Raw genomic sequence first — 26,663 nt, 5'->3', positions numbered from 1 at the left:
TTTTTTGAATTCAATATGTATCTTTTTAAATGACAAATATAAGTATACATTGTTACAAATTTTTAAATCAATGCATTAGATATTATATAAATATTCACAATATTATTTTAATAAACAAATCTGAACTATTGTATAATATATAAAATTATGTAAAAAAATTTATTTTTTTTTTATGTATGTCAAACATACATTTCCTTTTTTATGTAGTAAAATATTTCATCAAAATATTTCAAAAAAGTTTATTATGTCTATTATTTACTTAAATAATTATGGAGATAAAATATATTGTTTCGTATTATACAAAATATTAATTTCAATTATTTTTAATAAATAAAAAAATATTGTAAATTGTTTCTAAAAATATTATTTCGAAATATATTTTTATTATTTTTGAAATATTTTAAAGAATATATATAATTTAATATATTCTTTATATAAAATATTATAAAATAGAACAATGATAAAACTATGAAAGAGATCATATAAAAAAATAAAAATATAGAATTTTTTTATTTAAACATGACATTCTACATATATAGAATATTATTATATTCTATCTTTGGAAAATCAAATTTTGAAGAAGTTAGAAAACTTAAATATAAAAGTATAAAAAAAAAGTATAAAAAATGTTGGTTGATTTGAATATTTATTTGATTGATTTAATTATTTATAAGTAATTTAAACTTATAATTTAATTTGATTTATTTAGTTATAAATAATTAGTTATAAATAAACTTATGTTAGACGAGACAAAGCGAATGAATAACATGAGAGATAAAACTTAATTTATTTGTATTTAGATTTAATATATAATATATTAATATATAACTTAATAATTAAGTTTTAATCAACATTTTTATGTATTAATTTTAATATTTATTTCTCTACAAACCAAAAATATTTTACGAATATATATATTTTATACGTAATAAACTTAAAATTATTAATAAATTTTTATAAATTAATTTATAAATATATTTATAAATAATTTTAAATTTATTAATAAATACACATAATATTTATTTATTTTATATATAATATAATATAATTTAATATATAATATAATTATATATATAATATAATTTATTACATATCAGAAATTATAATACATATATGTTTATCAATAAATTGTATTTATATATCAGCATAAATATTGGCATGATATACTTATATTCTTACATACATACAATAATGAATATGATAAAGCTTAATATTAATAATAATTCACGATGAAATAATATTCATAATAAAAATTGATAATTTAATTACTAATTATAAATTCATATATATTACATAAAAATTTATAATATTTAACCATAATAATTTCAAAATTTTTTCATGTAATTTATATTTTAATAAGTTTATACATAGAATAAGAATAAATATAAAATCATAGTATTAGAGGCACTACATGAAATCTATTTATACAGGAACATTTAATACATTATCTTTTAAAAAAGAATGAAGCATTGTATTAATTCAATTATATATTACTTTACAATTCATTTTTTTAATATTTATGAAAGTCAACTTTAATAACTTATTTAAATATGCTATTTTTAATAAATTGTTATATATGGATAAAATATGTAATAAATAAAAAATGTAAAAAAAAAAATATATAAAGATTATTTATTTTAATATAATTTCAATTTTTCAAATATTTGAATGAACAGTCTCTTTTAATGTTCAGTTTTCTTATTTTATAATAAAATAATTTATAGCTAGACAAGGCATTTCGTACAATTTAATATGTAATGTCACATTTTTTATTATACATATATACAAAGTGTTAATATATTTGCGGAATAGTTTTAAAGAATCGATTTTAGAAGCCAAAATAAAAAAATTGATATATAAAAATATCGACTGAAACTTATTTGTTAAATTATAAGCAACTGAAATTTGTATTGTATTGCCTTATATATACGAAACGTAAAAAGATTAATTTAAATAAAATAAAACTATTTTTATCATTGCATTTTATTGCCAATTTATTTCATCTTCAATTCCGTAAATTTAAATTGCTTATAATTTAATAATTAAATAAGTCTTAAGTGATTTTTATATAAAAATTTGGATTTATTTTGGCTCAAAAATCGAATCTAACGATATTTCGTGAATATATTAATACTCTGTATAATTACGAATTATATTTGTTTATTTAAATGCACATATTTGGAATGTTTCTTTGATTCATTTGATATAAAATTTTAATAAAACTATATGAGTAGAGTTTACAGACGTGTATAAATAATCTCATTAATATTATTTTTTTTATATGTATTTATATCTATTAAAATATAAATGAAAGTAATATGAACAATTAATTTCATATTATTGTTCTTTGTACGTTTTAGATAAAATAATATCTCTGTTACTTATGAAATATATCATAGTATCAAGCTTGTGTCATAAAATTGCAACAGCTAAGCCATATCATATATATAAATATAGCTACATATACGCATACGCATTGATTTTTTTTATTTATGAAAAATATAAAGAAACTAAACGATAAAGAATTGTATTCTTAAATATTAATGTGTATAGATATTAATATTTTGCATATCTGTTAATTAATAATTAGTTTTCCATTTGAAAATTAGTTTTTCATTTAGTTTTATTTATAAGACTTCCCACACTTATATACTGCCAATTTGCCTGTTTATAATAGATATAAATATTTAATTTTATATACTAATAATTTTATCTCCACAAAACAATGTAATTTATCAAATAATCAACTTACCCCTATACCAGTTGCCCAACCAGTTCCAGCTGGATTGTCATCAGTAATACCTATTCTACGACAAAGTATACCAGCACCTGAAATTGCCCAAACTTGGCCTTGTTCTCTTGCAACAGCAACGTGTCGAAAACCTTGTTTCGCATTTGCAACGGACATATCTGAAATATATACATATCATTATATTATTATATGTTTCATTATATTTGCAATATATAAATATTAATAAATGTTTATAGTTTAAATTATATCATAAATAAAATGTATTATTTTATTAATAAATTAATTGGCATATTAAATATATAAAATAAATTATTATATTAAATAAACAATAATATTTGTGAATATAAAATCAAAAAATATATTTATAAACTAATAAATTCATAATAAATTCTAATTTAAGATTGTATCATATTTTATATACTATATTTTTTTAGAACTTTTGTAAAAAAAATTTAGTACATTTTCTCTGATAATTTTTTTTAATTGAATATTTTCTTTAATAAAATTACATAAATCGTTATAAAAAATATATTATTTGTTCAATAGTTTCAATTTTCCGCATTAACGTTATAATTAATAAAAATTAATCGATAATCTATTTAATACATAAATTTAATGTATACCTATATGTATAGGATCATTTGGCATCACAGGAAGCGTTTGCCAATATGTTCCCTCTGGAAAAACATTCACCTGTACATCCCGTCGTATGTGTAATCTACCTATTGTATCTAAGGCCCACACCTCGTTTTTTCCAACAGAAATTTGTTTTAAATGAGCACCTGCCGGTGGTTCAACATTCTGCCATTGTATTCCTAAAATTTTAATATATATATAATATATCAATTAGAAAAAATCTTAATAATTTAAAAAATTTATTTATGCTGTTATATTATTTATATTTATACCTGTTGGTTTTACAGAAGTAATACCTAATCTCCAATAAGAGGAACCATTCTTTCCAACAGACCAAACTTGTCCACAAGGACCACACGAAATACCTACTAAAGCTTGATCACTTGGTATATGTTCCCATGAAACTCCCTATAAATAAATATTAATTTTATTTACAGTCTAAACAGATATTTATATTTTGATATTATAAACAATCACTATATATACCATTGGACATGATTCTGAAACACCTCTTCTAAATAAAGCTTCACCATTAGAGGCAACTGCCCATATATAAACAGGAGTATCTGAACCAGGTTTGTCAGTTGCCTAAAAATCGTAAATTTAAAAAGTTATTTTATATATATTTTTTTAATAAAATTCATATATATCTTACATATAAAGAAACATCAATCAATTTTGTATTTCCTATTTCTTGCCAAGGTCCACTAGTTGTTAATTGGCACCTTCGAAACCATCGTCTTCTTCTAACATAATCAGTAAATTGTTTTTTACCATGATATTGAGAACGAAAATCTGTAGCATATTGCCAACCATCTCTATCAACACCTCCAGGGGTATGAAAATCTACTATCCAATCTGATACCTATTATAAAATAAAATATTTAAATTTTATTATTTGAATCTTATAAAAAATGCAATTAATTTTATTATAAAATATAATTTTATTATATTTTCCACATAAAATAGTATATTCTAATAAAGAATTTATATTCTAATAAAGAATCCATATTGTAATTCTAATAATAAGATTTGTGATTTTATACTCTACTTTGATAAAAAAGAAAATAAATTTAATAAGAAAGCGAAATATAATATGCCGAATTTAAAATTCTAAGATTAATAAAATCAATCAGAATTCAGAAAATCAATTAGAATTTAGATAAAAGAAAAGTTAAATATTGAAATTTAAATATATTATTATATATTTTTACCCAATGCCACTGCATCGATAATAATTTAGTATGTTCTCGGGTACGTTTATGACGTCCAGATGCATCACTCCACATATAACGATCCGTTGGAAGACCATGAGAAGTATATCCAGTTACTGGATTCCAACGTTGATTTTCATAAACATAATAATTATGAGTATCTACCATAGTATTTATTCCCGTACTACTATCTAATCCTATATAATAATAAGATTAAAATTATAAGATTAGTTCATAAATTAACTTTTTTTAGTATAAATTTTTTTATTATAGAAAAAGACCTTTTAGGAATAAACCACCCCAACCACCAGTATATACCCATGCAATATTATCATATCCTATTCCCCATGTTACACCAACAGAACAAGTTTCAACCTTTTTCAAATGTCCACCCATTTGTCTCCAAAACATTGTAATTGGATCAATAATTATCTACATGAAATTTTACTATATTACAATTAAGTTACATAAAACTAGTTTTATGTAGTTTTAATATTAATATTAAGATTATTACATACAGATGTAGATTTATACGATATGCTGCATAATGTCATTAATCCTTTAATCCGTAAATGAGTAATACTTTGTGGCAATATTCTGTGACTATAAAAAGTAAATTCCTTATCATCGATATAGATTTTATATCCTCGAGTTTCACATATAATATTTAATGTGAAATTAGAACCAGGTTTTAATAGTATATCTCCGTTTCTTTCTTCATCGCCCCATTGTCCATTTTGATATGTATTTCGCACAATAATATTTTCTTTTAATCTTGGATTAAAATGTAATGCTACATCATGACAATCCATTACAGATTTTTGTTTTAAAGACATCGTTGAATAACAGACAAAATTGAATGATAATCTAAAAAAAATAAAAATATTTTGAAAAATATTTTTTCATTTATATTTACATTTTCAAAATATTTTTTAGAATTATTTTAAACTATTTTTTACCTATCAGCATCATCATGAATACAAACAGTAATTTTTAAAGAACTACCATATCCAAAACCATTTTGCAAAATACATTCAAAAGGTAATTCTTTTCCAACAACATCTAATTCTTGCACGTAAGCACCATTAGTAAACTGATTTTCCTATCATATACATAAAGCATTAGTACAAAATTTCATATACATATTAAGTGAGTACATATACATATGTATTAACTTACTTCTATAATAGCAGGATCATATACATACACATCTCCTAATGCAGTAGTAGCCCATATTGTATTAGGACTAGGTTTTCCATAAACATTATTCATTTGACAAGAAACTAAAAATATAAAAAATCATTTATTTCTCTATATTATATATATATATTAAATATGATGAATTAAGTTTTTATATACCTGATGTTAAATGTGCTAACCAATCTTCCATTTCAGTATCGCTAGAAAATTGCAATCTAAGAACTTTAGAACGTGGCATTCGAGGAGTATGAATCGCTATTCGTGGATTACCTGGTTCACTACAGCAAACTACACACATAATTTCAGAGACAGGAAATTGCATCTATAAAAGACATTGATTAAAAGATAATTGAAATATTCCAAAAAAAAAAATTGTTTAACTTACAATTGTTGTTGCTCCATCCGAATTTAAAATAGTTACAATTCCTGAATCTAAAAAACCACTATTACTACTTATCCATTCTAATTCAATAACACAATCTTCGTATGAAGTACCACCCTTAACTTTGCATTTTGCATTACCATTTTTTACCCAAGATGATCTATAACAAATTATTATAAATAAGAATGAAATAAATAACATTATTAACTTTATACACAATATATTTATATATTTATTATATATTTATCAAAATCTTACTTTTCAACTACTTTTTCGTATATTGATGGATCATATTGTACTTTTTGTAATCTTTTCTTTAACTCCTCCAAAATATATATTCTCCATGTCTCTGCTACATCCCCATGATTTGTACCATTTGAATCTGCAATCCTATAAATTTAAATATGTAAATAATTAAGTTTAAATAAATAATATTTGTTTACAATATTAATTACCATTTTGGAGGATTAGATAAATCAACAAAACATGCTCCAGCTTCTACTTTATACCAAGAGGTATCACATTCAGCCCAATACATTGCCCCAGAGCTTTCATCTTCTCCATAAACACCCGAATCACTGGTCAAGTCAGGATCGAAAATACTTCCATCTGTCTCCGGATGAGCTTCGACACCTACCATAGAACCGACTGAATGAACGGGACTCCATGCAGCTGGATTGATCTATATTAATTTTAAACTTTTTAATTTCAATAAAAATGATTACATAATGAATGCATAATTTAACTTATTAACCTTAACAACATTGCCCATTCCTTTCCCAGATACTATTATAGATTCTCCAGTTTTAGTCAATGATTCATTCGATATAGTTATATTAGCAACGCTAGCTTCGGTTAAATCGTTCATATCTAATGAATTTGCTGATCTACAATTTTATTAATTACGAAAAAGATAATATTACTATATTATAATAAAAAATAATTATTAATTTACCGTTTTTTATCTTCATTTAAGTATATATCTTGGAAAGATGTTTGTTGTGAATTCTTTGTAGAAGTACCATCATTTACACGTTGCCATAATTTTAATGATGTTGGTGTTGGTGCAGAACGAGATTGTTCTTCCCACTCTCTAATCAATGTAGTACCTTCACTAGTACTATGTGGTCGATTCTGTAAATATTATATTTTTAAATTAATAAATAATATATGTTATTTGTAATATTTAAAATTTATATTATATGTAAAATAAATACCAATGATCCCCAACTTTGATGTCTTTGTTGTTGTGGGGTACCACACATACTATGTCTATTACTTGAAGATAAACTAGCATTACTACTTGCTCGACTAAGTTGAAGAGGTGCATTTATTAATCTCCATTTTTTACCCGTTAATTCTGATTGTGTAATACCAGCGCGATAATATAAACATCTATCTTCATGGCCTATGGCCCAAACCTGTAAAGATATTAAACAAATTAAATAAATTAATTATTACTTATTAATAATTTTATAAATTATTATTATTTAATAAATTAAAAATTATTATTTATTCAAAAAAAATATTCTTTTAAAAGTTTTTTTTTTATTATAAATTACCTGATCATTTGGAGCAACAGATACCAGTGACATTTTACTTAACATTTCCACCCATCCAGTTCCAACAGCCATTTGTTCACAAACTCCACTCATTTCACCTTTAATACCTTTTCTAAACCATACTCCTCCATCTTGTGTTATAGCCCACACAGCATCCGTACCTATGCTAACTTGTACTAATTTTAAATCTTTTTGTGGAGGATCAACTTCTACCCAATCTTCACCTATACATACATAACATAATTATAACACATTTAGTATGTATTATAACATATATCAGTATATATATATCAACATAGAAAAATATATATTATTTAGTATGGTTTACATACCCATTGGATATTCTCTAGTCACACCTGTACGCACAATTGCTTTACCAATCATTAACACTGCCCACACAAGACCAGTCATTCCAACAGTGATTTGACATACTTCATATCCATTTGCTAATTTTATAGTACTCCATCTTTGACCTTCAGGGCAAGTAGTACTAGTTCCAACACGAAACATTACCTATAGATAGATCATTATTAGATATATAACATATAAAATAAAAGTATAAATTGAAATAACATTACAATTATAAATAAAAATTATAAATAAAATGTTATTATAAATTATAATATTTAATTAATATAAATTATATTTTTTAAGAAAATTAAAAATATTTTTTTAAATATTATACCCTGCCATGAGCAGTTACTGCCCAAACTATTAAACATCCGGGATTACCACCAGGTATTTGATTTCCACCCACAGATATATCAATAAAAGGTTCCTAAAAATATGTTAATAAATTTTTTAAATGTTTTTTTTTTGAAAATCATTTGGTTTAAAAATTTAGAAACTTACTTTAGTTGCATCTTTATGAAGGGGTGCAATAGCACACCATGAATTCATAGCACTATATCTCCTATATCGAACCCATTTCCTTCTTCTAACACAAGATTTCCATTGTTTTTTTGTTGTATATGTAGCTGGAAAATCAACTGCATATGTCCATCCCTACCAAAATATCAGATTCTCTGTGATCATAACACTTTGTTTCGATGTTGACAACTGATAACAAATCTACATATAAACAGAAAGTCATAAAAAATGTAACAAAGGTGAACTGAAAAATGAATTAATCCATTATTAACTCATTGATAACTATAACCATATGTAATTGCTGTTATTAATATAAAAATTAATAAATTAAGAAAAATTAAGAAATATAAAATAATAAAAAAATTTAAAATAAATAAAATATTTTTTAATGAAATAGAAGAAATAATAGATTAATTATAAATAGTTTAATTGCTATAACAAAAATTTTATTATATTTACATCATGATCTAATGGTTGACCATCCAATGTAGTTTCTATTTGCCAATCACCTTCCCATTGCCAAGCCATAGATGGTAATTTTACTTTATCTCTGCTACGGTCAACTGTACCATCTTGATCAGAAAAATTATACCTATCTGTAGGCAATAATCTTCCACTAAATCCTTCTAAAGGAAGCCAACGCTATAAATATTATGTTCTCTTAAAATCTGTATAAAAGTTATATATATAAATAACTATGATTATAATCATTTTTCAAATATATTTTAAACATACTTCATTTTCATATATTTCTTCCTTGATTCTTATAGGTACATCTAAACCATGTACATGTACATAAACTTGACGATCACCACCTATAGCCCACATGAAATGTGGTACTGCTGATAATTGTTTAAACTCAAGACCCAAGTACATGAATTCTCTCCACATGTTTCCAGATGTTGACAATCCAAATACGCGCCCCTCATTATTTATAGCATATAAATATGAACTTGGCATTTTAACTACTTTAATAACCAAACAGTTTAACTTTTCTATAAAATAATATTTGTATTCATAATAATGGAATTATATTTTCCATCCTATCATTAGATTATTGTGTAAATAAGTACTGATAATGATAATCTTTATATCGATGATTCACGTTTATAATAATAATAAATATTTAAACATATAATAAAGATAAATATTTTTAGATATTTAAAAAGAAATACAAGTTCTTTTTTCTGCGCTATTGATAATAATATACATAATTTTTACAAAAATATAAAATAATCACGAAAAAATGATTTTGGTTATATAAAATATTTATATTTTACATTTTATTAATATAACATATTATTATTATATATAAAAGTGTTAAAACACAAAAACTATTAAATTACTAAATTTTAATACAAAAATTTAAACGTAAGTATAATAAATATAAATTGTTAATCTAAAAACAAAGAACATGTTTTGACGATACATAATCAACTGTCATTTACTGTCACTGATTAAAAATGTGAATATAGATAAATTTATCTTACATCAAAAGAAATTACTATTTTAAAAATTAAAATATTAATAAATGTAATTAACGTTTTCAAAAGTTATTTGTGCATCATATAATAATATATATATATATATATAAAATATAAATGTAATAATATAATTTTATTTGTACTTAAATTATTTATAATTAAATACATGTGGTAACACTGCTTTTTAAACTTACTTTTTGTGGTTAAATTTTAAAAAAGATATTAAAATTTCTTTATATTTTCTATTTTTATGGATTTTATCATAAATTTGAAAATATTCATTTTATTATCGAAATTTAATGATTTAAAATTATTTGCATGCAAAATTGCAAATTTTTAGAAATTTTTGCGAGTTATATAACGCCATATTAGATTTTTATTTAATGTAATTGAATGATAGAAGTACTAAAACGTATCAAGTTCAAATTACCTTTTGGATAAATTACATTATAATTTAAATTCAAATTAATTTTTAAGTCATATATATTTATAGATATGTATAGAAATGTACAAGTCAGATTAAAGCAAAGAAAAAATGAAATATTTGCAGGCAAAAAAATAATTCAAAATGGTGGATATTGGATCTGATAAAACTATAAATTTTCAGAGTCTGACATCATACTTTTATTTAAAATAGAAGAGATAAAAACTAAACAACGTAAAAACATAATGCGATCATTATGGAATGCGTAGTGCTTTTTTTAAATTAATTTTTTTCTGTTTAAAAGTATAAGATTCTAAAAATCTAAAGCTTTGTCTAACAAAGCTATATCAAGTATGCTGCAATTATGTGTAAGGTTATATATTTGTTTGTGAATTAAAAATTAATTTAAATAATTATTAATAATTATGAAAATATATTGCATTAAGAATTATAAAAAACAATAAAAGTAATACTAATTTAAATCCAAAATAAATCCTATCAAAGTAAAAAGATTTTCTCAAATTTTTATTCGTTAAAAACATACAATTATATTTTACAATATCCTCATTCTCGAATTAAATTTATTAATATTATTTTATTTTAAATAATTTTAAGTAATTATGATTAAATAATTTTTCTTTAATTTGTATATTGTTATTATTTTTTTAAAATAAATTATATAAAAATAATTATAGATCGAATATCTTAATTAAAATTTAATTTTTTCGAATTAATGATTTTTAAAATGCATATTATAACAAGCATTATTTAATAAAAATTATAAAAATAAAATAAAAATCAATAAAGAATAAAATATATATTGCAGATTTAAATTGCAATAATGTATAATAATATATAAATATTATTATACATTGTTTTGAAAATAAGAACTTTCATCTTTATTTTATCCATATAACATAATGTAGTTAATTTTATCTTTAAATTGAAGCAATTATCTGAATGTTTATAAATATGTCTATAAATATATCCAGAAAAAAATATTCATAATGATCAAGATTAGAAATATTAGAATATAAGATCACTTACAAAATAAATGTGAAATAGAAGACAATATGTTACATGTTTCATTTTTATTTATTGTTTAGATAAATGTTTATAATTATACTTTTCTTGAATAAATATTTATGCATTATAATATTAATCTTAGATAAATATATTTTACTTAGATAAATATAAATATATTTTATAAATATATTTCTTATATTTATAACTTAAAATAAAGTTAAATTTATGCAATAACTTAACATTTTCAAACGTGACAAATTAATTTACTTATTAATTACATATATTAGAGCAATATATTTTAAATATATTTTGAATTCTATTATATTTTAATTATATTTAATACAATAACAATCAATTTAACAATTATTAAAATCTTTTTTATATAACAATTATTAAGATAAAATATTTCAATTATAAATTTTAATTTACAAATTTTTTTAAAAATAAATATTAATACAAATAAGTTCCAAATTCAAGATTTTATTATATACATAAATCAGGTACAAGATTATGTCTCAAAATATTCATCTTTATTCTCTATAATCTTTTCCCACATCTTTCCCATATCTGATAAGGCCAGATCTGAAAATGCCGCATTTTGGCAGGATTTTGCATCCCAATACATAAATTGTATCCTACATTTCTTTTGCATGTTATCATGCCACAAAATCACATATCTTGTTCTTGATCCAATAAACAGCCATTTCTGCTCTAATTGATCATATAAATTCATTAATTGATTTTGATAATATTCGACAATTATTGTTCTTCCAGAGATTTATAATGTTTATTACATAATTTAATGTTCAGTAAGCCACTGAAGTCATTGGTTATCTGGAATCTATGATTTCTATCATTTAGGATTGTCATATAAGACTCATTTTTCATTGACAATAACAATTTTATACAGAAAACTTTTCCTTTTATGTCGTGAAAGCAAGGCAACAGAAATCTTGAATCTGTTTTTCTTATTCATTTCGCTTAATTCATGTCCCCTCTTATCGCTCGAATTTCTGAATTTCACCCAATTGTTTTAATCGAATAGATACTGCTTATCTGGTAATTTCCAATCTTTCTATCAATTCTTTTTGTGTCTGGATCGGATTTTCGTTAAATAATTCTTCTAATTCGCCATCATCAAACTTTATCAATGCACTTAAACAATAGTCATCTTCCAAGTTAAAATTTCCGATTTTAAATCTTTGGTATCACTTTTTGTATGTTCTGTAAAATACAGCATTCTTTCAGTGCCACATAAACATTATAGTAACTTCAAGCTGATTTCCTAGGTATATATAATTCTCCTAATTATACCTTTTAGAATACAAAAATGATGCTTCTCGCCATATTGTTTGAAATTGTTGCATAGGATTGGAAATTCTTAGAGCGTTCATCACAATTCGTCTTAAAAATAAAAGAATGCTTTTTCAGATGGCACCACAAACGGGAAGTAATTCAAATTCAGTCAGAAGTTATAATCATAGAAAAAAAGAGGAAAGAACTTATTTGCACATCTAATAAAATATTCAAATTTATAATAAAATAATTATTTTAATTTTATGGAATAAAATTTGTAATATAATTTAATAAATGTATTATAGATTTATACTGATATTTTGCATAATCATTTCTATATATTAAATTTTGTTTCTATGAAAATTTAATTATGTTCTGTATTCAAAAAATAATTCTATGAAAACATGACTTACAAAAGAATTTAGTTACACGTGCAACAGTATCAGATACAGCTACTAAGTAGCGAAATAGGTTATAACCGCGTACGGGGTTATTAATCGCATTTTATATATTCAAATTTATTTATTTTATGACCATCTTTCTTAATTTATAAATATTTAAAAAAATGGTTGTATTTACTTGTAATAATTGTGGTGAAACATTACAAAAACCAAAAGTTGCAAAACACTATGAATTTCGATGCCATACCGCGCCTTTTTTAACATGTGTCGATTGTTTGAAAGATTTCAGGTAAATATTAATAAAAATGTGTGTATTTTTATTTTTTTTATAATTTCTAATTAAACAGTATTTTTATTATTATCTAAAGAGGTGATCAATATGTAGCACATACGAAATGTATAAGTGAAGCTGAAAGATATGGGGGTAAAGATTATGTTCCGAAAGCTGGGGCAAATAAGGGTGAAAGAAAGCAACAGGAATGGATTAACACAGTTAATAATATTCTCAATAATGAGACAAATTTATCAAAAACCGAACGAAACTTTTTAAATTTATTATCAAAGCACGAAAATATTCCACGTAAAAAAGTTAAATTTTTAAATTTTGTAAAAAGTGCTATAGGTCAAAAAATACCATCAGCAGTAGTTGATAGTGTATGGAATAAAATAGAAACAGCTTATAAAAATAACATACAAGATATTAATAGTGAAAAACAACAACAAGAAAATGGTAAGTTTTTGTTGCTTAATTTAATATTTATTTAATTTAAATTATAAATTTTTGATATACATATATAATACATAAATAGGTAAAATGAGTGAAAAAATAAATAATGTACAAGATACAAGTATACATCAAGAAAATAATATTATTGAGAATCAAAATAATGAAAATATAGACAGAGAAAATCAAAATGAAGATCAAGATAAAAATAAGTTAAATAATAGTAAAAATGGTATTGACAATGATACTATCGATAATGCTAAGAAAAAGAAACTTAAAAAGAGAAGAATATCTGAAACAATACAAGAACAAGTAGAAGAATTTGTAAAAAAAAAAAGCAAACAAGATGTAGAATTTATAAAAGAATCAGTTTCTAAAAAAAAAAGCAAAGATATTGCTATAGAAAAGTTAGATGAGATAAATAAAAATAAAAATATTTTGCTAGTTGAATCATCAATTAATCAATGTGATAATATTATAGAGAAAACAATTTTCAATTGGAAAGGTGTTATTTTAGACATAGTAAAAAACAAAGGAGAAATTTCTTTAAAAAAATTACAGAAAAAAGTAATTTCACAATATATGAATTCCTGTTCAAATATTATATCATACGAAAAAGCATGTAATAAATTCAACAAAAAATTAAAAAAAATATCAGAAATTATCATTTCTGATGAAAAAGTAACCTTAATTTAATTTGATTGATATGTATTAGTTTATAATTTTCAATATACAATATTATAATAATGTATAATATTACTAATGATTTATCATTGTTTTAATAAAAAATTAGAACCATTTTATTCAAATTAAAAAAATTTTATAAAATACTATTAAGTAAAACATACATGTAGAAAAACATTTATTTTTTTTTAATAAAATAAACAAATAAAAATTTTTGGAAGTATCACAGAATATATGTAAAATTAATTCATCAATAATAGATATTTTAAATATATAAAATATAATTATATAATAATTTTTTACAATAAAAAATTGTTCTGTGAAACACATTCATTTGAAAATATTTCAAAATTAAATATAGAACTTGTAAATAAATATTTTTATGAATTGTACTTTGATATCAAATTTTTAAGATATGTATAATTTTTCTTTGAAAAAATTGATATTGAAATATGATTTAAATTTAAAATATGATTGAATAATAAAATTTAGAGATTTAATGCTTATATTAAATGTTTGAAAATTTATCTAAATACCAAACATGATTACTCATGGTAGCTAAAAGACCCCATGTAAGTTCTTTAGAATCATGAGGTTTAAAGCTTATCAATTGTTGATCAAATAATTGGGTAACTGTACCACCAAGAGCAGTAAGAATTGCAGTTCCTGCACAAATGTCCCATTTCTTTATTGCAGTCATGTGGACATATGCAGTTACATTTCCACTTAAAACTTCTAAAAATTTGTAACCTAAATACATATATAAATTTATTTCTAATAAAAAAATTTAATTCTTTCTTTTTTATGAATTGAGATTTTTATAACAAATATTTTAATAACAAATATTAAATAATAATATTATTATTATTAACAAAATTACCTGCACCAGCTGCAGGAACAATTTTTACATCTTTACCAAATGCAATCTTAGAAACATTATAAATTTGGCCAGCATGTGATTGTGATACAATCAATATTGGTATTTTTTCATCTTCTAACTAATTTTAAAAACATTTTAAAATTTTGAAGAATTTACATATTCCTTATAATACTTTTATTATTACCTTATTTATAATTATTTATATATTTATTACCTTATGCAGTATTTGTAAATTTCTTGAAACTGCATGATTAGTCCATGACCAAAATAAACTAGAATTTTGCTTTGTTTCAAAAGGTTTATATATAACACCTATTACAGGTTTTCCTTTTACAGCAATACAAACCATAGTTGTAACATATTGTAATAAATTTTCTAAAATAAAAAAGAATAATATATGATATAAAAAACATATATATATATATATATTTATATATTTTTTTATACAATAATGTATAATACCTGTAAATTCTTTTGTTGCATCAAGGGGATCAATCCAGACTGTAATGTCATTTATATTTATAATTTCATCCTTAATATCATAATCATTTAAATTATTAATATTATTTTTTATATTTGACACTGTAATTTTATCACAATTTTTTGATGTTTCTTCTGATATTACTGTTATACTTGGAAATGTTTCTAATAAAGAATGGACCATTGCACAGTGTGATCTATAATCTGCTTCTGTTACTGGGTCATTTATACCTATCAAGGTTAAAAACAAAAACTAAATTATTTATATTATTAAATTTTATATTTTATAATATGAATTTTATTATAAATATATGTTCTATATATATCATTATATATAAAATTTTTATTTCATGTATATATGTATTCTAAAAAATGTAAATATTTAATATAAATCATTACCCTCTTTCGTTTTTCCTTTACTTTGTATTTCGAATTTTGCTTGATTGTGAACTGCAATTACTTCAGAACCACCAATTTCTGCTGCTTTTATAGCAGCAATAAGAAGTAACTTTAAAGAAATATTTTTATCCTGTAAATCTGTATATAAAGTTCGATTTGTATATAGGTATAATACACTTAATAATATAATAATTCCACAAAAAATTGTTTTTCTTGTTCGGACACTCATTTTGATATGTACAATACAATTCTTTCTTTTTTCAATTTAATGTATTCGCGTAACTATGATTTATTTTATATAATGAAATATTTTAATTATTCCATATGCGGCCATTTTTAATTTATTTGAAATTTCCAATAATATTGAATTTTTATATTCTATGTGTGTACAAAATTGACATTGAACCTGAAAATTATACGCCACCTGTAATTTTTTTTCTATTTTATTATATGTTTTATAAATATTGATAAAATTATATGTTTATAAAATTATCATTGTAATTATATTGAATTATTCTTAAAAATAATTAATTTTTTAATTTATATTTTGTAATAACTTCGTTATTAAGGTTATATTTGATTAGTTAAATATATTGCAAATTTAAATTAAATTAATATTAGCGTAGTTATTATTTGCAAATAAATTTAAATTTTTTTGTGATTTTTTTAATAAGTAATAGTTAAATTGAAGGAAAATTAAGTTACAATAAATTTATTATTAAATCAAATAATTTATTTTAAAATGTATCGCATTTTTAACGATGTATTAAATACAAACTTTTTATATCAATTTCTTATTTTATTTTATATTTTGTCATGTATATTATTTTAAATATATATTTTTATATAATGTTAAATTGATTTTAATTAAATTTTATTCAGATCTCTACATAATTAATGCAATGAATTTCTAATATCATTAAATTGATATATTTTTACACATTATTCTATAAAAGGATGAATTTTATTGATCAATAATAATACATTTCAGAGTTTTAATGATATTATGTGCAACATAGTTGATTTAAAATATTTTGATTTAAAAAATAGTGATTAACATCTTGATTGCCTCCAAAAATGATTGTGTAGAATTAAATAATACTATACATTCAAATTGTATATATTTGTTTATAATTAATTTAGATTGCACATTATAATATTCAATTAAAATAATTACTTATATTTTTACCTAAGTAAATAATACAGTGAGAGATGAATATTAAATAACACAATAACAAATGTAATAACATTTTATATCTTTAATGATACTATTTTAATAGTGATTACTGCAATATATTAATTTGATATCATCTTAAAGTGCACTTTCTACACAAATAATGAAACATTTTCTTTGCTTATTAATCATATGTGCACTTTTCTTGGCTGCATTTTTATATTTTATAATTTATGCTTTTTCTACTTAACTGAGTGAGATAATATGTATCTTTTATAATAACAATAATAATTTAACTTCATAACTCACACATTTTACATCACTTTTTTATTATAATAATAAGTGAAATGCAGCCTTTGCTTTTTTTGTTTTCTAACTTATGCACCTAATTCTTTAAATATATGATAAAGTTAATTCAGCAATTTTATCTATGAAATTTTAGTAATTACTTTAAGACACAAAAACTGTCACTCCACTTGGTCCAGCTATAACTGCACATAGATAAGTTGTTTATAGTTTTCGCAGTTGCTGTTACACATTGTCATCTATTTAAAACATAATAAAAAAATGCTATATGATTTTTGTAGCATTTATTAAAACATTTATTAAATAATTTAAGAATTATTTAATTATATTATACATTAAAAATAATTCTAAATATAGTAATAATATATTTAATTATATACATTATAGAATACTTACCATGATACCACCATTTTGTTTTCTTTGGATTTTTACTACATGTTTTTACATAAAAAGAATTATCAGGTGGCCTTTTCTGTAGTAAAAAAATTTTTTTAATATTTTTTATTGTTATTATTTATTATTAACTATTATTTTTTTATTAGATATATTCTTAGGAATTTTTTTTTTACCTTCTCTTTACAACTACTCAACATTGATACAATACTTAAACAAATGCTTTGTACACTCAAAGCTGGAGACCAATCTTCAGTTAAAATGGATAAGCATATGTGGCCATTGCTATAAATATGTGGATGTATTGGTATATTTCCACCTATAAAAGTCACTTCTGGTGAATCAAATGGATATTTGGAACTGAATCTAAATTGCAGTTGAAATTGTTCTCCTTCATATAAGGTGCCTTTTGCACCTTCCATGTGAACAATCCATTGTGTTAAATTTTGACTAGTAAGATCTTCATCTACATGTACACCTGGTGGAGGTTCACGTATTAAAGATGTTAATTCTTTCTGTAGTCTTCGCTGAAATAACATTTTTTAAATATATAATCAAACTATAAAATTGTAATAATGTTAAAATTATGTAAATATAGTAATGTTTTAATTATGCAAGTAATAATTAATGTAATAATTATAAAAATATATTTCAAAAGAATTATTTAAAATTAACATTTTCATTTTAATATTAGAATTTAATTACAAAGTTTATTGAATATAAATTATTATATTTATATTATAATCTCAGAATTTTTATATAATTTTCATATTATAAAAAAAATTGTATTTTAATTAATATGCATGATATATTTATATAGATTATCATAAATATTAATATAAATAATAGATGAATATAAATAACAATAATATACACATGTATAATTAATATGGAATAATTTTTAAAAAATGTAATTGTGAAAAATAAAATTTTTACTATTTTTTTAAATTATGTTATAAAAGCAAAATAAAAAAATGAAATTAAAATTTAATATATGTATAAAATAGCGCGTCTAATTTGACATAAAACGTCATCCAAATTTTGACGAATAATACGCGAATTATCTTTTTAATAATATGTAATGATATTTTGCGAATCTTGTAAAACATATTAAATATAGAATATAATTAACTTCCATATTATATCAATGTTATAAAACATCGAATTCTGATATGTATTAAAAAAATTTTATTATTAACTTACCTTCGATGGGGACATTGCCGCCATTGTCGTTTTATCGCTCATTGCAACATACATGAATTACTTGCTTTATTCATTTCTCGATTTAAGAATGTAAAGTTGCTGCAACAAGAACGTTTAGCATTTTTTCCAAATTTTGTATTATATCATCATAAGTTAAAAAAAGAGGTAGTAAGATATTCGTAAAATACGTAGCGATGACCTACGTAAATTAGTTAAATTTGACAACCATTCCCACATACTGAGGCGAACACACAATATAGGATAATATTGCTATATTATGGTCAGTAAATATTTTATTAAAATGCATTATAGACGATGATTTTATAAACTTGATTATTGTTTAAATTAAATAGTCAAAAATCGATGTTTTTTGTTCAAGACTTTATAATAGTGTATAAATAAAAATTTATATAAAGAAAACTAATTATATATAATATAAACTAAAATGAATAGACAAATAAGTGTTTTAATTTCTTATTTCATTTTTTTTAATTGTTACTTGAAGTTTATGTAAACAATAAGACAATAAAACAAATATTATAAAAAGTCAAAAGAAACTTGTAATTTTTAATATTTTTTACTTATATCAATTTGTAATTATCTTAATTGTATCAATATTAATCGATATTGGACATTATCTAAATAACCAATAGAAAAAATCGATTATATTGCAGATCTTATATATTATTTATATGTTATAGCATAATATAAAAATAATCAAAGACATAGGTGTTATAAATTTTGAAACTATTATAAATAAAATAAATAATTTATTGTCTTTTATTAATTTTACAAAAAATTTATGATTGTGTTACAGCCTACAATAAAATAGTGAAGTTCAATATTAAATCATTTCAATCATGATGTAATATTTATTAAAAAACTTCTATTTATGAATTATATGTACATTTAGGTAAATATTTTTATATAACTATTAGCTATATAATATATAAATAAAATATATGAATAATTAATATTAATATTTTTATTCCTCAATGCAATATTTAATTTAAATATTAATTATTATTTTTATAAAATGTACTGTTTTATTATGAAAAAAAAATTTTTAGCTTCAATATAAGGAAATGATAAATTATTAATGACTTCAGCCGAACACTTTATTAGTTTAATTACTGTGGCAAGTGCTAAGAAATTAGCCACTGCACTTGTCTTGTGTTTTATTTTATATCATGGATTAATGCACATTATATATGGTAAAGATATTTATATTTTTTAACTTTGTTTATTTGACTTATATAAGTTATATAACATTAATAATATAAATTATATGATTAAATATTTATCTTTATTTCTAAATTTTTAAATTTATATTATATATTTAATGATTATGATTAATTTAGGTAGTGACTCTTGTAAATGGTTATTAACAGAAGGAAGATATAAAGGAGATAAGGAATGGCAGCCTTATGGTTGTATGATGCATTATTATACACAAACGTAAGAATTTAAATTATTTAAATATTACAATGTATAAAAAATATTTAAAAAAAATTTTTTTCTTTAGAGACAGTCGCAGATGTTTGAGATATCTAGCTTTCATGGGCCACCATAATCACTTTGTATTTATTGGAGATGTTAGAATCAGACAGCTATATAAGTCTTTTATATCACAATTTATAGTTGATGGAAAAGCATCTGATTTAACAGAATTACCAGAGAATTCTGATTTGAATTTCAATGATGCACAACTTAGACTAAATGTACAATTTTTGTGGAGACCTCAATTGGATAATACTATGATAGAAGATCTTAGAAGCTGGATGGTAAATATTATTTGATTATAAAAACATTTATAAAAATTTTAGAATTATATGTACAATAATTGTTGTTAATAATGATTGTAATAATGATATTGATATTAATGACTGTTATTTTTCAGAAAACTGATGCACCTAGTTTAATTATTTCAGGCTGTGGAGCAATGACAATTCTTGTTAATAATAATAGTGACACTCAATTGTACTCTGAATATAGTATGGGATTAGTGAGACTTGTACAACCAGTAGACTTTTTAGCCAAAAAAAATACAAAATATTTATGGATGTTGCAAGATCCTGTAGTAAAAGAAAGACTACCAGCTCAATTATCAGGCATAGATAATAGACAGATCAATTTATGTAATAAAGCAGCAATAAAGGTAGATTTTATTCTATTAATTTTTTGATAATTAAAAAAATAATTATTAAAATATATTGATCATACACAGATACTATCTCATAGTGAGGTTCATATATGGGAAAGTAGTAAACTTGTTGGTGCAGGTGTATTAGAACAAAGTCCAGATGGATATTTAGCTAGTCCTCTGTCTTTGCGACATAAGATTCAAATATTGTTAAACACTTACTGCAATGATCATATGAATTTTGACGATGGAAGTTGTTGCAGTTATCCAGAACCAGCAACAATATTACAATTATTAAGTTTGTCAACACTTGCTTTATGGTAATTTTTTATATATTAAAATATTACATATTAAGTAAATAATAAATAATAGTTCATTACAGCATAATAATTGGTGGTGGAATGTGGTTGTATAGAAAATTTTGTTATTATCGAACTGAAATTTCTTACTTACGTGTTGAAATGGAAAATACTGAAGAAGCAAATAATTCTGAAACTATACAAATTGAGCAACCAGAAGTACAAGATTTTTATACTTTGATGACATCTTTGGCTCTCTTGTCAATTATTTTATCTTATTTTTATTTATGTGATAGGTAAATATATTTGTCAATAATAATGATATGCGTTAATAATGTTAGATTTTTGTTTATATTTAGGACAAATTTCTTCATGAAAGAAAATAAATACTATAGTGAATTTAGTTTTTGGTTACCATTAGGATATATATTAGCTCTTGGTTTATTTTTTACTGAAGATAGAGAAAGAGGGCCAAGAACTTTAAATCGAGAACAAACAGATGAATGGAAAGGATTAATGCAAGCTGTAGTATTAATTTATCATGTTACTGGAGCTAAAAATGTCTTACCTATTTATATGTATTTAAGATTAATTAATTCTGCTTATTTATTTCTTTCTGGATATGGACATTTTTGTTACTTTTGGCAAACGGGTGATGTTTCTTTAATAAGATTTGCACGAGTATGTATTAAAAAAATGTAAATTTTATTAATATTAATCCTGCAATGACTAACATCTTCTATAACTTTAATAAGATATAGAAGATATAGATATTTTTATTATTGCGAAATTATATATATGTATAAAATTTATAAAATATTTTTTTAATTTGATATGAAAAAATAATTTCAATATATGATTTGATAAAAAAAATATCATTGCAGAGTTAACAACAAATATTGTGTTTAAGTTACATATTATATCTATTTATTATTTTGCAGGTAATGTTTAGATTAAACTTTCTAACTGTATCTTTATGCCTTTGTATGAACAGACCATATCAATTTTATCACTTTGTTCCCTTAGTCTCATTCTGGTTTTTAGTAATTTATTTCTTAGCATGGTTACCACCAAGAATATATTCTGGTAGTTTAAATGAATATGGACCAAGAGCTTTACTTTATCTTGCATTGAAACTTTTAGGTCTTGTATCAATGATTACAATATTATATATGTCAGAGGTATCAAATTATAAGTTATTTATATATATATATATATTATTTTATATTATATACTAACAAATATAAATAACGAAAATATATAATGTATTATTATTTAATAGGTGTTTTTTGAAAAAGTATTTGTAACAAGACCTTGGAAAGCATTATTTGTTACAACTGATGATGATATACGTGAATGGTGGTCACGTTGGAGAGTGGATAGATATAGTGTGACTTGGGGGGTAACTTTTGGGGCAGGTCTTGTAGCTTTGCAAAGAATAGATCACATTCCAGGAACTGCATTATCTTCTTTATTAGCATTAATTTCTTTAACTGCTTATACTACTTTTACAATATTATGTCATTCAGTATCTGAATGTGAGGAAATTCACTCATATGTTGCATTTATTCCAGTAATAATTTATAAATTATAATTTAGTTTCAAATTTATTTTCAAACAATTAAATTTCAATTTTTTAATTACAGATTATAGGTTACATTGCACTTAGAAATGCATCATTAGCATTACGTGGTAAACATTCAGCTCTTTTGACTGGTTTAGGTCGCATCAGCTTAGAAACTCTAGTCGCACAAGGTCACATTTGGTTGGCAGCAGATTCGCATGGTGTATTAGTTTTATTGCCAAGATTTCCAGTATTAAATCTTTTAGTTACATCATTCATCTTTATATGTGCAAGTCACGAAGTAAGTATTTAATTTCTTTTATATGTCTAGAATTAATAACAAATTTATATCTAATTTTATATAATGTAAAATATGGTATAGTATGAAGTATTTCATTTATTTTGATAGATACATAGATTAACTCAAGTATTAGCACCATATGCAGTACCAAATGATTGGAGATTAGTGGCTCGCAATTTATTATTATTTATTGCAGTTCTTGTACCAATTGGCATTCATGATGGAATGTTTTGAAATATATGTTTTTATAATTAGTCAAATTCTATATATAAAAAAAACGCTTCGTGTATATGTAAGTATATATAAAATATTTTACAATTTTGCAAAATGAAATTCACAAAAAATTATTATAAAAAATGTACAAGCTAATTTCTTTATAGATTACAAACGCGTTTCCATTATTGCTGGTAATTTTTTCAAGCATTAAAACTTTATATCTATAAAGAAAAATTAAAGAATAATTATATATTTTTCCTTAAAAAAAGAATAAATAATATGTCAAACTGAATTATATTTTGATTCTCCAGAAAATGAAAATGTTCACAAATTTAATTAATTAAGGCAATATCATTTCTATAATAATCATTTCTATAATAATAAACAAATGTTTATTTATTCTAGATTTTTGAATATTTGTTTTTTAAATAGAAATATTTCATTTAAATTAACACTAAATTTTTCTTGTATATAATCATACTGCATTCTTCAAAATATAAAAACAAGATTCCAATGATAAAATATTATGTTAACAATCTATTACAATTATCTTATCTTATACTATATAAAATTATTACTAAATTAAATTATTCAAACACTTCAGAATCCTAGGCAATGAGAATAAATTTATCAGGAAAAACTTACAGGACATCCAATTCGATTCCATTTGCCAAATGAAATAGTTATCAAAAAAATATCTGAGTAATTTTATTTTAAACTAAATAGATAAATATCATTGAATTACTACAATTTTTAATAATTGTGTAAATTTATACTATCTTACCATAAAACTTATAACAAAAAATGTTTAAAAATACTTACTGTTTTATCTTGCATTCTGGTCATACATTGAAACTGAAAGTCATCTTCCAATGTAGGGTCTATGTCAAGAATTTATCTGGATGTAAGATAAAAAAATGTAGCAAATAGAGGTACTTATATTTGTTTATGTTAAATAAATAGATTATTAGAAGTTGTTAAATTTTATTTTTTAAGATAAGAAGTAAAAATGATCAAGATAAAAAATCCAATCAAAATGTAAGATTTAAAATTATAATATTTAATCTTTTCTTATTTTATTAATTTTTATAAAAAAAAATAATTTTAAAAAATGAAAAGAAATATCTTTTGTTTTTGAAATATATAAATTTTTAAAATTTATAAACATTATAAGAACAATTTATACATATAAGAAGAGTTAATAGCATAAAATCAAAAAGTACAACAAAAATTATAGTTATTTGTAATAATAACAATATAACAATATATATTATATATATATTATATATATATATATATTTAATTAAATAGCCTATCTAGAAATACTTTGTCAATATTTACTATTTTTTGAATTGTACATTAGATTATCATGTTTTACATGACTAGTATACACATCATAACCAAGAGATATAGTATTATCATAAAGAACTCTATATCTAGTTGGTAAAAAATAAAAATTAAAAATTTGTGCTGGTGGCCAAATGATCCATTCTGCTATGTATAATCTATATGCTTTCTTAATAATTTCATTTTTTAAATCTGACCAATTGCTTTTTTCTAAAAGACCTAATGTTAAAAAAAACATTGTAATACAAAGTGGAGAACAGACTAATTGATCTATAAAAACTTTTTTCAAAACAATGTTAATTGTACGACCTGGCAACTTAGCATCTAAATATTTATACCAATAATGACAGACTATGCCAATAGACATACCAGATATAGCCATGTTTTTTGTTCTATTTATACTCCATTTATCCCATTCACCCTATGAGAAAATGATTTATATATTTAAATTATATGTGAATATTTCAATAAAAATAAGAAAATATCATATTGAAATAAATGTTCTAAATAATTACCTTTAATATTTCATAATATTGTTCTAATACATCTCCAGTAGCAGAGAGAGAAATAGATATTGTGACATTAGTATAAAGTAAATATTTAGGAGAAAATAATTTATTTTTGATTATAGATATTTTATTTACAATTAAATTTATATTTTTTGTGATGTTCATGATCTAAAAAAGAAAAAATAATGTCAATCATAATTATTAAGGTTATTTTGAGGTTAACAATTAGCTTAAAATAAAAAGTTTATAACATATTAAATATGTTTGAATAAAATTAAAAGTTAAATATTATAAACTTAAAATATAATAACTTACAAATAACATTAATATAATATAGTCAAATTCATTTTAAAATAATGTCAATCATAATTATTAAGGTTATTTTGAGGTTAACAATTAACTTAAAATAAAAACTTTATAACATATTAAATATATTTGAATAAAATTAAAAGTTAAATATTATAAACTTAAAATATAATAACTTACAAATAACAACATTAATATAATATAGTCAAATTCATTTTTTGTTAATATTTAAAATGAAAATAATTTATAAGATATCATCTCACTTACTTGTGAAATAAAAATTTGATATTTAGAAAAAATACAAATTTAATCGTATCAAATATTTGTAACAATTTTACAAATTTTATTTTATTAAATTATTTTATTATTTAGTAAAATATAAGTGGATTTCATATAGATTTTAAACTTAATTTAATTTTTTTTTAAATATATTACATTAAAATATACATTATATATGTAATGGTACTATTTTCAATTTTTCCTTTGTA

General features: G+C 21.8%; 6 protein-coding genes across 13 annotated transcripts; 2 read left to right on the top strand and 4 right to left on the bottom strand.

Moving 5' to 3' along the window:
• Positions 1-1,065: 1,065 nt before the first annotated feature.
• Positions 1,066-10,659, bottom strand: LOC108001817 (tectonin beta-propeller repeat-containing protein). Of its 4 annotated transcripts, XM_062072459.1 has the most exons (25): positions 10,531-10,659; positions 9,352-9,611; positions 9,076-9,258; positions 8,599-8,751; positions 8,432-8,524; positions 8,079-8,259; positions 7,747-7,970; positions 7,402-7,605; positions 7,140-7,318; positions 6,939-7,071; positions 6,640-6,866; positions 6,443-6,574; positions 6,188-6,344; positions 5,962-6,124; positions 5,782-5,885; positions 5,562-5,704; positions 5,121-5,469; positions 4,884-5,034; positions 4,603-4,799; positions 4,044-4,253; positions 3,875-3,976; positions 3,661-3,796; positions 3,376-3,567; positions 2,753-2,910; positions 1,066-2,664 (listed from the first exon to the last, which is right to left on the bottom strand). In XM_062072459.1, exons 2-25 carry the CDS (start codon positions 9,574-9,576, stop codon positions 2,614-2,616), a joined length of 4,047 nt encoding a protein of 1,348 aa, XP_061928443.1. In that variant the 5' UTR covers positions 9,577-9,611; positions 10,531-10,659; the 3' UTR covers positions 1,066-2,613. The 4 variants fall into 4 exon arrangements, with proteins under 4 accessions (XP_061928443.1, XP_016918522.1, XP_061928454.1 ...); XM_017063033.3 differs by lacking the exon at positions 10,531-10,659 and having other exon boundaries at positions 9,352-10,256; XM_062072470.1 differs by lacking the exon at positions 10,531-10,659 and having other exon boundaries at positions 8,599-8,817; positions 9,076-9,284; positions 9,352-9,491.
• A 2,740-nt stretch (positions 10,660-13,399) lies between these two features.
• Positions 13,400-14,886, top strand: LOC108001818 (cell growth-regulating nucleolar protein). Its single transcript, XM_017063035.3, has 3 exons — positions 13,400-13,536; positions 13,616-13,977; positions 14,057-14,886. Exons 1-3 carry the CDS (start codon positions 13,412-13,414, stop codon positions 14,665-14,667), a joined length of 1,098 nt encoding a protein of 365 aa, XP_016918524.1. The 5' UTR covers positions 13,400-13,411; the 3' UTR covers positions 14,668-14,886.
• LOC108001819 (putative inositol monophosphatase 3) lies at positions 13,983-17,265 on the bottom strand. Its single transcript, XM_017063036.3, has 5 exons — positions 16,415-17,265; positions 15,998-16,246; positions 15,750-15,910; positions 15,536-15,653; positions 13,983-15,405 (listed from the first exon to the last, which is right to left on the bottom strand). The coding sequence occupies exons 1-5, from the start codon at positions 16,641-16,643 to the stop codon at positions 15,164-15,166; spliced, it is 999 nt and encodes a 332-aa protein (XP_016918525.1). The 5' UTR covers positions 16,644-17,265; the 3' UTR covers positions 13,983-15,163.
• A 94-nt stretch (positions 17,266-17,359) lies between these two features.
• On the bottom strand, positions 17,360-19,634 carry LOC108001832 (ubiquitin-conjugating enzyme E2 W). The gene is made up of 4 exons (XM_017063062.3): positions 19,491-19,634; positions 18,464-18,814; positions 18,291-18,366; positions 17,360-18,133 (listed from the first exon to the last, which is right to left on the bottom strand). Exons 1-4 carry the CDS (start codon positions 19,542-19,544, stop codon positions 18,120-18,122), a joined length of 495 nt encoding a protein of 164 aa, XP_016918551.1. The 5' UTR covers positions 19,545-19,634; the 3' UTR covers positions 17,360-18,119.
• Positions 19,630-24,305, top strand: LOC108001831 (N-acetylneuraminate 9-O-acetyltransferase). 3 transcript variants are annotated; one of them, XR_001766793.3, is made up of 14 exons: positions 19,725-19,770; positions 20,308-20,403; positions 20,561-20,704; positions 20,852-20,948; positions 21,016-21,274; positions 21,391-21,648; positions 21,718-21,953; positions 22,016-22,228; positions 22,292-22,613; positions 22,874-23,113; positions 23,215-23,505; positions 23,579-23,797; positions 23,906-24,089; positions 24,178-24,305. XR_001766793.3 is itself a non-coding variant. In XM_017063061.3 (12 exons), exons 2-12 carry the CDS (start codon positions 20,590-20,592, stop codon positions 24,029-24,031), a joined length of 2,376 nt encoding a protein of 791 aa, XP_016918550.1. In that variant the 5' UTR covers positions 19,630-19,770; positions 20,561-20,589; the 3' UTR covers positions 24,032-24,305. The 3 variants fall into 3 exon arrangements, 2 of the variants coding, with proteins under 2 accessions (XP_016918550.1, XP_061928523.1); XM_017063061.3 differs by lacking the exon at positions 20,308-20,403 and having other exon boundaries at positions 19,630-19,770; positions 23,906-24,305; XM_062072539.1 differs by lacking the exon at positions 19,725-19,770 and having other exon boundaries at positions 20,302-20,403; positions 23,906-24,305.
• LOC108001759 (mpv17-like protein 2) lies at positions 23,381-26,611 on the bottom strand. Of its 3 annotated transcripts, none has more exons than XM_062072647.1 (3): positions 26,443-26,611; positions 25,876-26,037; positions 23,381-25,781 (listed from the first exon to the last, which is right to left on the bottom strand). In XM_062072647.1, exons 2-3 carry the CDS (start codon positions 26,032-26,034, stop codon positions 25,344-25,346), a joined length of 597 nt encoding a protein of 198 aa, XP_061928631.1. In that variant the 5' UTR covers positions 26,035-26,037; positions 26,443-26,611; the 3' UTR covers positions 23,381-25,343. The 3 variants fall into 3 exon arrangements, with proteins under 3 accessions (XP_061928631.1, XP_028524514.2, XP_061928626.1); XM_028668713.2 differs by having other exon boundaries at positions 25,278-25,781; positions 26,356-26,456; XM_062072642.1 differs by lacking the exon at positions 26,443-26,611 and adding an exon at positions 26,185-26,296 and having other exon boundaries at positions 25,278-25,781.
• Positions 26,612-26,663: the final 52 nt, after the last annotated feature.

The sequence above is a fragment of the Apis cerana genome, linkage group LG1 (assembly GCF_029169275.1).
Source record: "Apis cerana isolate GH-2021 linkage group LG1, AcerK_1.0, whole genome shotgun sequence".
Taxonomy (NCBI): Eukaryota; Metazoa; Arthropoda; class Insecta; order Hymenoptera; family Apidae; genus Apis; species Apis cerana.
The sequence above is the reverse complement of the archived record's forward strand: the minus strand, read 5'-3'. Positions and strand labels throughout refer to the sequence as shown.

Coding starts and splice junctions, on each gene's coding strand:
- LOC108001817 (XM_062072459.1), bottom strand. CDS start 9,576: ATGCCAAGTTCATATTTATATGCTATAAATAATGAGGGGCGCGTATTT. Junction 7,971..8,078: donor GACTAGAGAATATCCAATGG/GTATGTAAACCA, acceptor ATGTATGTATAG/GTGAAGATTGGGTAGAAGTT. Junction 3,977..4,043: donor TGATTGATGTTTCTTTATAT/GTAAGATATATA, acceptor TACGATTTTTAG/GCAACTGACAAACCTGGTTC.
- LOC108001818 (XM_017063035.3), top strand. CDS start 13,412: ATGGTTGTATTTACTTGTAATAATTGTGGTGAAACATTACAAAAACCA. Junction 13,537..13,615: donor GATTGTTTGAAAGATTTCAG/GTAAATATTAAT, acceptor TATTATCTAAAG/AGGTGATCAATATGTAGCAC. Junction 13,978..14,056: donor AAAACAACAACAAGAAAATG/GTAAGTTTTTGT, acceptor ATACATAAATAG/GTAAAATGAGTGAAAAAATA.
- LOC108001819 (XM_017063036.3), bottom strand. CDS start 16,643: ATGAGTGTCCGAACAAGAAAAACAATTTTTTGTGGAATTATTATATTA. Junction 16,247..16,414: donor TAAAGGAAAAACGAAAGAGG/GTAATGATTTAT, acceptor TAACCTTGATAG/GTATAAATGACCCAGTAACA. Junction 15,911..15,997: donor TGCAACAAAAGAATTTACAG/GTATTATACATT, acceptor TTTTTATTTTAG/AAAATTTATTACAATATGTT.
- LOC108001832 (XM_017063062.3), bottom strand. CDS start 19,544: ATGTATGTTGCAATGAGCGATAAAACGACAATGGCGGCAATGTCCCCA. Junction 18,815..19,490: donor CGGCAATGTCCCCATCGAAG/GTAAGTTAATAA, acceptor ATGTTATTTCAG/CGAAGACTACAGAAAGAATT. Junction 18,367..18,463: donor TGAGTAGTTGTAAAGAGAAG/GTAAAAAAAAAA, acceptor TTTTTACTACAG/AAAAGGCCACCTGATAATTC.
- LOC108001831 (XM_017063061.3), top strand. CDS start 20,590: ATGACTTCAGCCGAACACTTTATTAGTTTAATTACTGTGGCAAGTGCT. Junction 21,275..21,390: donor AAGATCTTAGAAGCTGGATG/GTAAATATTATT, acceptor GTTATTTTTCAG/AAAACTGATGCACCTAGTTT. Junction 23,114..23,214: donor CAATATTATATATGTCAGAG/GTATCAAATTAT, acceptor ATTATTTAATAG/GTGTTTTTTGAAAAAGTATT.
- LOC108001759 (XM_028668713.2), bottom strand. Junction 25,782..25,875: donor AATATTATGAAATATTAAAG/GTAATTATTTAG, acceptor ATTTTCTCATAG/GGTGAATGGGATAAATGGAG.